The 12,698-nt window shown below is 38.8% G+C and overlaps 1 protein-coding gene across 1 annotated transcript in view; it reads left to right on the top strand.

Moving 5' to 3' along the window:
- The window catches only part of CDC123 (cell division cycle 123), a 37,160-nt gene that overhangs the window by 11,371 nt on the left and 13,091 nt on the right, over positions 1-12,698 (top strand). Inside the window, exons 7-9 of the mRNA XM_082489016.1 lie at positions 6,050-6,098; positions 7,710-7,785; positions 11,084-11,206. Of these exons, the coding sequence (XP_082345142.1) occupies positions 6,050-6,098; positions 7,710-7,785; positions 11,084-11,206 (248 nt within the window). The remainder of the gene's footprint in view (positions 1-6,049; positions 6,099-7,709; positions 7,786-11,083; positions 11,207-12,698) is intronic.

Below are 12,698 nucleotides of genomic sequence, written 5' to 3' on the forward strand. Positions count from 1 at the left end.
GAATGGTAGTGTCTGAGCAGCCTGTAGCAGGCACACTCTCTTCTACTGATCCTGCTGTGGGAGAATAACCTCTAGCAGAAAGTCAACACCTCAAATTGCAGTAGTCCAATCCATTTAGACTCCTTTTCCGGTGTGATAAGACCGCACGTACCACTAGATAGCACAGCTCAGCTAGTGGGTAGTAAATAAGCAAACCTTGTGACATGATTGTGACTAGGGAAGTGATCGTCCCCCTGTACTCGGCACTGGTGAGGCCCTACCTCGAATACTGCGTTCAGTTTTGAGCCCTTCACTACAAGAAAGACATCGAGGTGTTGGAGCATGTCCAGAGAAGGGCTACAAAGCTGGTGAAGGGTCTGGAGGACAAATCTTATGAGGAACGACTGAGGGAACTGGGGTTGTTTAGTCTGGAGAAGAGGAGGCTGAGAGGAGACCTTATCACCCTCTACAACTACCTGAAAGGAGGTTGTAGAGAGGTGGGGGCTGACCTCTTCTCCCTGGTGACAAGTGATAGGATGAGAGGAAATGGGTTTAACTTATGTCAGGGGAGGTTTAGATTGAATATTAGGAAACACTTTTTCACTGAAAGGGTTATTAAACATTGGAATAGGCTGCCCAGGGAGGTGGTGGATTCACCATCCCTGGAGGTGTTTTTAAAAAAAAAGGGTAGATGTGGTACTTCAGGACATGGTTTAGAAGTGTTTTTTGTCAGGGTAGGTTAATGGTTGGACTTGATGATCTTAAAGGTCCCTTCCAACCTCAGCAATTCTATGACTCTATGATTGTGGTATCATCACCTAATTTAAAGGTTAGTTTTCATTTGAGAAGTGTTGTATTTATTTCCCTTTCTATAATGTCTAATCGAATATTGGTATACACTTGTGTTACCTTTTTTTTTTTTTTATCAGAACAGGCTTTCTTTTTTTGATAAAGTAGAGTTAATATGGGCAGCGCAGCCTTGTGGTTTCCATAAATTTGAATGGAAGTTGTACTTAGGACTAGGGGAATGTGTGTAATGTTTAAAATCACTCTGGTCTGTGTGTATCTTGTATTTTATAAATATGTTGTACTCAATTAAAGCACATATTATTGTCCAGTCTGTGCATGGTATTTCTGAATTACTAAGTTATTTGTACAAAATGTCCCCACCCAAACAGTGAAATTATTATTGCTGAATCAGAAGAGTGGTCTTCCTTAATTATACTATTGGTTAGCTGCCAGTACCCTAGTCCATAGCAAGCAGAAATTAAAAATGCAGCTAGCTGGCATAAGAACCTGAAGTGCTGAACAAATGAAAATACGTAATGCATCCAAATCCCTTGGAAGGGCTACTCAGAGGGAGTATAAATGCACTATATTTCTACTTCTTTCATTAATACTCAGTATGGTTTAAAAGTTTCTTGCCTTGAGTAAGTAACAGCTAAAATGTTGTATACCCTTTTTTTTGTGTTTTGTTTTCTGTTCAATTGTATTAACTTAAAAATCCACTTCATGGGTCATAACGTGGAAAAGACTTTCTAATGGCAATTTGAAGATCTGTTTCTTAATCCAGCTTTGCCAGTGATGTGGGACTTAAGGCAAACTACTTTCTTTGCTTCTTCCTTCCTCTCCCATTTCCTATCTGCTTATCTGTTATCAATCTATGCATTGTTCGGGTCAGGGAACTGCCCTTGCTGTAATTCTCAATTCTCTTGAGTTCTGAGAAAACTTCAGCGATGCGATACATCATTAAAACATATGGCCTTAATGCAGATACACTGAGCATGACTAGATAAGCTTTGACTATTTTAAATGTTTGGATTCTTTCATAATGTTGATGTTTCATTTGGTTGAAAAGTTCAGAATAATGACTTAACTTTCCTCCTTGTTAATTTTGTAAAATTTTGTAAAAATTAACAAAGACTTCAGAGTGATGCACTTGTTAATGTAGTCAATGTTGATTCTGCTTCAAAGTAAGCATTGCATTTTACTGAATTCACAAAAAAACTTGTGGGCGGTGTGATCCTTAACTTTTCAGGTTTTAATGGAAGCTTTCAAAAACTTAGTGTTGTGGATACGTGATAAAAAAAAAAAAATCCCTTTCTAATTGGGATTTCTGTTAAGTGATTAAAACTCCTCTTTTGAACAAAAATCCTTTTAAAGCCCTGTTGAGTGTATTGGTTTAGAACACAGTTTTCTTCCTTATTGTTAGAATGTGTGGACTATGTTTTGTTAAGACACAATTGCCCATCTTGAGACTGGTATAAATATTAGCAGTAGTTCTAATGATATGATAATGCCCTTCCAATTATAAGATAAGCTTGTTGTTATATCATGCTTGTTAATAAACCTTGGAAGTTTTGTCAAACTTTGGAGATAGTTCCTGTTCTACGGGGTAATATGGGGTATTTTAAATCTGCAGATGCTACTGTTGGGATTTTGAACACTGTAGTGTTCTTATTTTTCCAGTTGTTTAATAATCACAACCATAGCGGTGAAATAAGAAGTCCTGTAAAGTTCAACCTTGGTGAAAAGCAACTTGATGCAGAGAACGTCTTTTGCAGGGATTGCCCTTTGGCAACTTTTAGAGGGGCAGTATGAGTCAGGTGGAAGAATGGCTGTTTTCTGATGTGCACTTAAGTGTTGTAAATTGGCTCTCAGTATTTTACTGGATCAGCTCGTGCTATGGACCTGTTACTTCCAGAGCTTGATTCCTGAAAACTTTTTGAGAAGCTGGTTAGGCAGGTGAAATAAAGAGTCTAAAAGTAGCCACTTAACCCTGCCTAAGCCCAGGAAATGGTGAAGGGACCATCTCTGCCACAGTTAGTAGGCAAGAAATATCTATTAGATTAACAGAGCAGGTGAAACAACTCCCATCTGGCCAAGGAAAAGTTTCATAATGTATTAATGTGCAAAATACAAAGTAACAATTTTTTATTTAGGTGTTTATAAGAGGGCTTACTTAAAAATGTAAGGGCCTGTTTCTAAGAACAATTGAGAAATTCTCTTGAATGAGGTTTAGCCCATCAGGCTCATAACCACATTGTTAACTTTAAAACCTAGCAGATGTTTCAGTTCTTCTTGTTTTTAAGATATTATTCTGACTACATTTCTGGTACCAGACTTAATACTTTTAAATATTGAATTACAAATTAGAAAGAAATTGTGAAGTTTTTCTGAGATGTGGAGGAATAACAGCCTGTGTTCTCCTGACAAAACATAGGAGGCAGTGTTGGCTCATAAAGATGTGGCTTGGCGCTCAGGATACCTTTTTGCAAGAACCGTAGCTGTTGGTTTAGACTTTAGTATAACTTATTTCAAGGTAGACAGTTCCACATGACAGGATATGGAAAATGAGGCCTTTGGATTTTTTTTTTTTCCTTGAGGTTTTAGTCGCATCCCATTTTTCCTAGCAATTTACAGTGTAGTACAAGATCCTCTTTTGAATGGTGCATGAATTTCCTATTTCTTTTAGTCCTTAATGTTCCAGCAAGGTTCAATGTTCAAGAAATAAAGATGCAGTTCAAAGGCTGTTAGAAGTTTCTCCTTGATTTTTTTTTTTTTTTTTAATTAAGGTTTTAAAATAAACTATGATATGATAGCAGGGGAACTGCCAGGTACAGAATAACTTTTTTATAATTCTCATTATATTCATAATAGTTTATTATCCACAGAATAATTTCAGTGATTTGCAAATGAGTTCATGGCTCTCTTAGCAGAGAGCCTTACAAACCTTCTTGAATTGCTTTCCCCAGTGTTGAAAACTGAACAGCATAACGGCTTCATGTAGTGTGTGCTGTTGTCAAGTATGTGCATTTGGAGATTAACATACAGCTGCTACATATAAAGAGACCTTGATCCTTCTGTTCTTGAAGTCTAAGTATAAATCTGTAAACAAGCTGACCACAGCACAAGGTCCGTAAGCAGCAGAGTTCAATCCTTCACCCTTCAAAATGGCAATTTTCAAAGGCTTCAGAAAAGACATCCCAGGTATCTCTGAATTTTGCGTTCCTGAAGTTTTTCTGATTTGTTCTTTCAGGTACTTCGAAACCTGAATAGGATGCAGGTAAAAGAAACCCTGCATAGCCTTCTGCCTCTTATGAACAAAAGGCCATGTGTAATAGATGAATTCAGCTGGGTCTGAAAAATTGATGCTACGATAAATTGGTAAAAAATACAAAATTGCAACTGCCTCGAGTTGCCTAAAATTTACCCCCCAGAAGGGGGTGGTAGTAATGTCCTTTTGACAAAAACTAATGATACTGTTTAGAAGGAAAATGAGACTACAAAAACCTGAGTTTATTTTGTCTTGCTGTGTTCTCCCATTTTTTTCTCATTTCTACTCAGTTCTGTGTCATTAAGGCTCAAGAAAAATAGTGTTACTGCGTTTTGCAGTATTTTTGTCTATATTCTTCATTTTGCCTGTTTGCTGCCAAATCAAGCAATACCCGAGCAGTCTGTGTGGCTTGGGATGGCACCCAAGGATTTAATTTTCTGACTTACAAGCAAAGAGTATCTTTCCCCACACAGCTCTCACCCAAAATGTTTGAGGGGGTTGAGCAGGGGATGGTTTTGACTGTTCATAAGGCTCTTTTTTTGACTGTTGGAAAAGGCTGCATGTTACTGGAATGAAGCAGATTGCAGGTACCTTGATCTCGGATACGGAAGTCTGTGAGAGGCAGTACAGGTCCTAGTGTGCAGAGACTGTAAAACTCCATGTGTTGGACTTCAGCTGCCTTTACGTATATAGTTTATGATTGGTTTTCTGTGTGTTTGGGATATTTTCTTGAGTATGTTAGGCGTATGTGCTTGTAAGGGAGGAATTTTGAGTCTAGCAAAACTGCAAGCTCTCATGAGTTTGTTTCCATTGCTTTGACAGATCTTAAATTGTGGGGAATATAAACTGTAGTTGAAGGATGTTATCTGTTTACGCAGGCTTATGGATATATATGATCTGTTTGATTACAGTACTTTTGGAAAGCATGCCTGCTATCACCCTTTTCTGCATGTAGTGGGTATTCAAGTCTAAACTAAACCATGTGAATTTATTTCTGCTGGTTGCATACTGAATGAACTCTTGCAATAGCTCTTTGCTTCAAACCGAAGGCTGGGCAGTCATGGCTTACAAATGCAATGCTTATATTAGAGATGCTAGACTTTCGGATTCCTTAACTGAGTTCGGTGCCAAAGGGAGATAGTATAAATGTTGCCATTTAAGACTCTGGCTCAGCAGTAAGGCTTTACACAGTTCTGTGTATTGAAGTAGTGTGTTGCTAATAAGGTCAGGGAGTACACTTGGAAGGAAAATGCATGTTCTTTTGCTAATTCCCTTTGAAAGTTGCAGGATTTACTGCAAGGTTTACTGTAAAATGACAAAAAGGTACATAGGAGTTGGTTTGGGTATAACTGCCTCCATTTTTGATAGTTCCTGAGAGGTGGCGTGCAGTCAGCTACTCACAAGGGACAAAGCCTTGACATCTGCTTGCAGTTATGGAAATAGTTTTGCTTATTCCTGCTCTCAAGAGATTTGTAGAGTATTTCTTAAGGCTCAAATCAGAAGTGCTGAGTGGCACTGTTTAGCATCCCTTATTCATGGAAATGAACTGCTGTAAGGCATGATGATGTGTCTCTTGTGTGGTTTAGGAATTTAAACATCAAAAGTACTAGGGAAAACATGCTGCAATGAAACTAGATTAGATTGCTCAAGTTTTTATCTGTTTTTTTTTGAGAACCCAGTTATGCCAACATAACAATAAAGAGGAAGGGAGCAGCACTGTTGATTCAAACAAAAAACGTCAACAATGAACAATGAATAAACGCATTTTAGCCGTGTTGCTGTCCAAATGTAAGTGCTTCCAAATTACACTAGCTGAAAAGAGAAGAATATTCCCCCCCCCCCCTCCCCCCGGTAATTGTCAAAAGGAGATTTGTTACTGATGTATTGAATTGTACGTCTTGCAGATAATTTAACAGTAGCTTTTGTGATTCACAGTTTGGGGTTATTTTTCATACTATGGCTAAAATCTTACATGTTAAAGCGGATTTTGATGCCTGTGCCTTACTTTTCCAGATTTATTCACTGTACTGATGATTCCCCTGATCCTTCCTTGGACTATGAGGTAAGATTCTGCATGATTTCTAGGTAATTTAAATGAATTCCTAACAGGCAGACTGCCATTTGTGCTTGGGTATGTGCCCATAGCATTTGTTGTGTTTGTTTTGTGTTGCTTGGGCAGTGTGGGGAAGCCTGGTTAAATGCTACAGGTCATAAGGAGTTCATTTAATTACACATCAGAGATGAGCTCAAGTTCAGACTTCTGAAGCTTCCTCGCAGTTTCCTGGCAAAACCTGACAGACATGAGGGGAAGGACAAGTTCAATAGCTGAAAGTCATGTATTCTTGATTGTATGCTGCTTGTGAGTACCTCAACTGAAGTTACTAGAGAGAAGCTGGGGCCACCCTGGTCTATTGTATCTTGTTTCATATGCTCATTACCAGATTATAATGTTGTTAGCAACATAGATAGTAACAGTGCTTTAAACTGTTCATGTGCTGCTATCACTTTTATGGTAGCATCTAGTCATGTCTCTAATTTTTATGTAAATATAGCATTTGTTATCATCCTGTGGACTTAAAGGGCTTTAAAGAAATGAATGAACCCTACTTTGTTTTTTAAGCGCTATCTTAATATGCTTTAAAAATACAGGACATCTGAAAGTTGAAACAGTTTCATGTTTACACAGTAGTTAGGAACGTCACCTTTGATTGCTGAAGTTTTTCTGCTGCAATTGATAGGCGTTGGGAGTTTCCAGTACCCATGAGCAGTAATTGAGGCCCTCAAAATAATGGATCCATCTGAATACTTCAGTTTAGGAAATGCAGAAACTTGAGAAAGTGCCAGAGATGTGCTTTAATTACCAGGCAGTCTGTCCTATTGACTATAATAGTTTGGTTACTATTTCTATCCCATGTCCTTATTTTAACTGGTTTGCTCCTTCAAAGGCATCACAGAATTCTGCTTGGGTGTACACCAGAATAGAGGTTGATTTGGTTAAATTTAATTCTGCTCATCAGCTCTTTTGACTAGGGAGCAACTTTCTGCCAATTCCATGACAGATTTGTTGTGTTGTACAGCGGGAGTTTTTGTTTTCCATGCTTTATCATTAATATAACTTTGATGTTGTTTCCTAAATAATTTCCTGTCTATAAATGCCATACAAAGTGGAAGAACATAAGATAATTAAGGTGGGAAGGGACCTTAGGATGTTTCTAGTCCATTCTCGTGCTAAAAGCTGGGTAAGCAATGAGATCAAATCAGGTTGCTTGGCATATTATCAAATCTGGTCTGAAAACGTCAGAGTATGGAGACTACTCCCTGTGAGGGAGCAGTTCCAATGCTTGACAGTCCTCACTGTGAAAAACCTTCTTCTTATGTCCAGTCTGAACCTTTCTACTTTAAACTAGTTTGGACTAGATGGTCTTTAAAGGTGCCTTCCAACCAAAAGCATTCTGTGATTCTATGAAATTACTGTTAAGTCTGATTGCTTTGAAGCATTTGCTAAGATGATGGTGAACTGCAGGTTAAGATTGTTTTGTTTTCTGGTATCGGGAATAACTTCAGACGTCATCTTATTACAGCAAAACTGTAGATCTAGAAGGTATACCTGTTGACAAAAAGTTACCTGTTACCTTCCTGAAACAATACTTTGTCATTTGTTTTTCCTATATAGCTTGTTCTTCGCAAATGGTGTGAACTAATCCCTGGTGCAGAATTCAGATGCTTTGTCAAGGAAAACAAGCTTATAGGTAAGGATTTTCTTCAAGATAAAATTATTAGGTTAAGTTCTTAGGAGTTTCTCTGATTCCTTGACTCAGAGCTAAATCTGAAGGCAGTTCTTTCTTATAACACCTCATTTCTGGAATTAATGTTTTCTTTTTCTTTCTTTGATTTTTAAAATGTGGCATGCCACACTTCTGTTTGCAGTGTATTTGAAAGCCTGATGACACAGCACGCTCAGTATTACAGTGGAAATATTCTTAATTCTAATTGCTAACTTAACAGCCTTTGGGTGAAGTTTCTTGTAAGTGACTCTCACATTCAGGAGCAAATTGCATTGTAGCCAGCTTGCAGAATGAACACAGAGGCAGTTGGGAATTATTCTGATAAATTGTGACCACATGTGGATATTACATGCAGAAAGTTGGGGAGGTCAGAACATGTCCACAGTTGTACAAGGTGTCTGAGCTCATATTATATTCAGTGTAGCTGAGTCAGAAAACCTGTCTATCTGTTACTCTGGTTCAAAAACCTAAATGTAAAATGTTTCAAGTGGCACTGAACATCTAGGGTATCCACAGCATGCTAAGAGCTGGTGGGTGCATCGGGAGGCCTGTGACAACTGGAGGACCAGCAGATTGTGCTAAAGCATGTATTTTAGGGGGCTCTAGGGTAAATTTAACTGAATTATACTTCTCTAGATGTATTGACTATTCTCCGCTGACTACAGCGGGGGCTTAGACATCTAGTGCACATACAGGTGTTAGAATTGAGGGGTTTAATTTCAGGCTAAATACTATTCTGGAGTTTGAATTAATTTTTGGTGTGGTCTACCATGGAATCTTTAAAGATGAACAGGAAACGTAAATAGCACAGGACTGATGCACATTTGTCCTTAGCAAGATTGATTCATTCTGTCTAAACTCTTCTAACAAGGAAATGTTATAGCGGTGACGTAGCAATGTTCTAATCCAGACTTTATAGGAAGGAAGGTGATTTTTTACCTTTAAAATAAAACCAAGCTCATTTTGTCTTGTCTCTTACCTACATATCTGCAAGCACCAAGATGCCCATATACAAGTGGTCTGCCCAGGATTCCTTGTGATGATATGGAAGTGAAGGGATATTAGCTATCTAGTCCTCATTGTTTCTCCTGGCTTCTTCTCAGCATGGTGACTATGTGCTTGGTTTGGATGTGCCTTTTTGTACCTGTTAGGAGCTGTCAGCAATTTGTCTCTCTGTCCTGTTCTACCTCTGTGAATCATTAGGAACGTACTCAGTGTTCTTTGTTTCCTGGTCTGAGTGTCCTATGGAGCTCCGCATCAATGTTTGGGATGTGCTAATCTAGGTACTGTCAACACATACCATTCTCATAGACCTTTTATTTGGCTGTTCCTTCTGGTGCTTTCACACTCATCTTCCCATTCTCTCTCAATTCATGCCATTGCAGGGTTTATTACAGTCCTCTGTAACAGATTTTATCTTGCCAATAGCAGAAATTCTTCATTAAGCCAGTATTGAATGGCTACTGATGTAGCTTTTTGAAGGGTGAAGAGCTGAATCCTGCTCTGTTATGTGCTTCTGGAACACAACTGCCAGAGGTATGCATCACTGTAATAACCTCTAAAACATCTGAATATAGGTTTATTATAGAACATATATAGTGATACTTACTTTCAAATACATCAAAATATTTGTATGCTAGCTAATTAAACACTCTGTACATTTCATTACTAGGTGTTGAAACCTAGTAGATCTACCAGTACGGTTTTTTTTAGCTAACACTGCAGCTGCATTTCTGAAGAGAGATCAAGATTTTTCACAATATGTTCCCATGCTCTTAGACTTAATAAGCCTGTCAGTCAAGCTAAGGAGTGATATTGCACAGTGTAGTGAATGATTTTCCAGTTACACATCTGCATCCCCTGAGGTGCCACCACCTCTTGGTTTATGTTTTTAGACCTGAGTTAAGCTTTGCAGTGGTATTAATAATTCAAAGTTCCACTGACATCATAAACTTTATATGACCTTTCTAAAGAGCACACTTTTGGATGTAGTCAGCATTGTCTTACAGTAAAACTTAATCTCTCTGTTTTGAACATGGTTAAAACAGCAAACTGACATCATTGATACATCATTCAGGATCAGGATTCATTCATGCCCTAGTAAGGCATGTAGCGATAGGACGAGGGGGAATGGCTTTAAACTTGAAGAAGGCAGGTTCAGATTAAACATTAGGAAGAAGTTTTTCACTTTGAGGGTGGTGAGGCGCTGGCACAGGTTGCCCAGAGAGGTTGTTGAGGCCCCATCCCTGCAGGTGTTCAAGGCCAGGCTGGACATGGCCTTGGGCAACCTGGTCTGGTGGGAGGTGTCCCTGCCTATGGCATGGGGGTTGGAACTCAGTTATCTTCAAGGTCCTTTCCAACCTAAACCATTCTATGATTCTGGCTTTTTCTTCTCCCGAATAGCATGAGTTACTCATTTGTCATTGATGGGGCAGGTCTTGATTTGACGTGTGTCCAGCAGGGTATTGCAGTGGCTTATGTTGATGTAACTAACCTGTATGAGAACAACTGTCACTTAAGATACATGCAAGTGTATAATCCTGTTGATGTCACCTTAAACTATTGTCTTGTAGACAAACAAATGTCTGAAATTAAGAGCTTGTGATGTAGCTGGAATAGTTTATGTAATGTCAGATATGCGAGACAGCCCTTGAGGTGGGCAAATGGAAGAAATAGGTTACTAGACTGCATGCTCTCCCGTTGATTTTAGGATTTAAGGTTTCAGCTGTAGTGCCTTATCAAACAGGTATGCTTTATTCCACGCTTAAGAAGTCGGTTAAATGAGAGTCTTTGTGGTACGCTGGGATCTGTCATCTTCACTCATGTGCAAGCCTGGCCCCTACCCCTTTAATTTCATGGTTCCAAATTCTGACGCTGGTTCTGAACATCTGATGTGCAGAACAGAAGAGGTTTTTGACCAGAGTAACCAGAGGGAATAAAACTGAAAGGAAAAGGCAGGAGCTGGAAACTTAAATGCAGACAAAGGTTCCTCCTGAAATTCACTTTAAAATAGTCAAAGGGTGTACATATAAAATAAGGTTCACAAAATGTAGGGCAGAACTATTCAAGGAAAAAATTACTAATGGAGGTGCTTTAAGTATTGGAGAATAAAGCCAAACAGTAAGTAATTCTTAATGGTTGAAACTTGGGAGAACCTCATCTTCTGAAATATAGATAACATGCATGACTCTTAACTGCATTTTTTCTGGTTGTTTCTTTTGCGTGCCTAAACCTCTTTATAATCAACTAAAATTATTGACAGGTATATCACAGAGGGACTACACTCAATATTACGATCATATCTCTAAGCAACATGAAGAGATCTGTAGATCAATACAGGAGTTTTTCAAGAAACACATACAGTATAAATTCTTGGATGAAGACTGTAAGTATCTGAAGGCTTCAGTTAGCAAGGGGAGCATGGGGGAGGGAAGGACGATGTTTATGAAGGTTTTTAAATACTTATTGCACACATAGTTACAAAGACTTATATACAGAAATGAAGGGTCTGCCTCTTGAAAATTCTTTTGCAAAGTACTGGGAGGTTTGAAATTGAAAGGGCTTGCTGGGCAAACTGTAGAAATGAGACCTGTCCTCCTGCCCGCTTGCTGTTGGCTTCCTCTGTAGCGCACCGAGTTGCAATATGCTCAATTCCAGTTTACTGCTGGAGATCAGTGGAAAAATGGGTGCTTCTCAATAAATAATGGCATCCCCAGTATTTTAAGTCTGTGAATATGCATCTCTCTCTTCATAGCTATTGCTTACACAAGACTTAGTACTTTTTAACTTGGGAGAGAATCTTATAGCTCTTGTGGCTAGAGCATGCGGAGCAATGTAGTTTCTGAATGACTATAAAATTGGGAACAAAAAAAACCCTGAGGGAAGAGGCTGGAGCTTTTCAGGAAAACACAACGAATGAGTGAAAGATCCCTTCAGAAGGCATAATGAATTTTTTTTTTTAAAGTTTTTTCCCCTTATATTTGTTTTTAGTTAAGAAAAAATCTGAACCTGAAAAGGTTTAGAGGTAGGAAATGCTTAGTAAAAGACATCCAGTAGTAAGAAGAATACTTGTTTATAAAGATGTTGTCAGATGTTTGCTGCTAAATTATTTATGTATTCCATGAAGAAAGGATTTGTAAGTTTCTTTTCAAGAAGTTATAATAATTTCTTCTAGAATATTGATGCACAGCAGTTTAGCTGCTGAAAGTTTTGAATAAAGACCATGGTATTTGATACACCTAAGCAGCCCAAGTAAACTGTCTTGTTCTTTGAATGTGGAGTCTTTTTGCAAATCTTATTGGAAATAGTTTCCCGACATGGAAGTGAGAATTGAATAGTGTTCTGTTGTGGTGGGTGATCAGGAGTGGTGAAAAATATGATGAAGAAATTTAAATTGGGTCTGGTGTGGGCCAAACCTCAGTTTAGTAAAAAACATAAACAGGCTGAGAGAGTTGAGGTTGTTCAGCCTGGAGAAGAGAAGGCTCCAGGAGACCTTATAGTGGCCTTCCAGTACCTAAAGGGGGCCTACAGGGAAGCGGGGGAGGGACTTCTTACAAGGGCATGTAGTGATAGGACAAAGGAGAATGGCTTTAAACTGGAAGAGGGGAGATTTAGATTAGAAATTAGGAAGAAATTTTTCACTCTGAGGGTGATGAGGCACTGGAATAGGTTGTCCAGAGAAGTTGTGGAAGCTCCATCCCTGGAGGTGTTCAAGGCCAGGCTGGATGGGGCTTTGAAGCAACCTGGTCTGGTGGGAGGTGTCCCTGCCCATGGTAGGGGGTTGGAACAGGATGATCTTTGTGGTCCCTTCCAACCTAAACCAGTCTATGATTCCGTGATAAGAATTTTCTGGCTTTTATAAAGCTTTGAATACTCAA

Source organism: Vanellus vanellus, assembly GCF_965231255.1.
Source record: "Vanellus vanellus genome assembly, chromosome: 1".
Lineage (NCBI taxonomy): Eukaryota > Metazoa > Chordata > Aves > Charadriiformes > Charadriidae > Vanellus > Vanellus vanellus.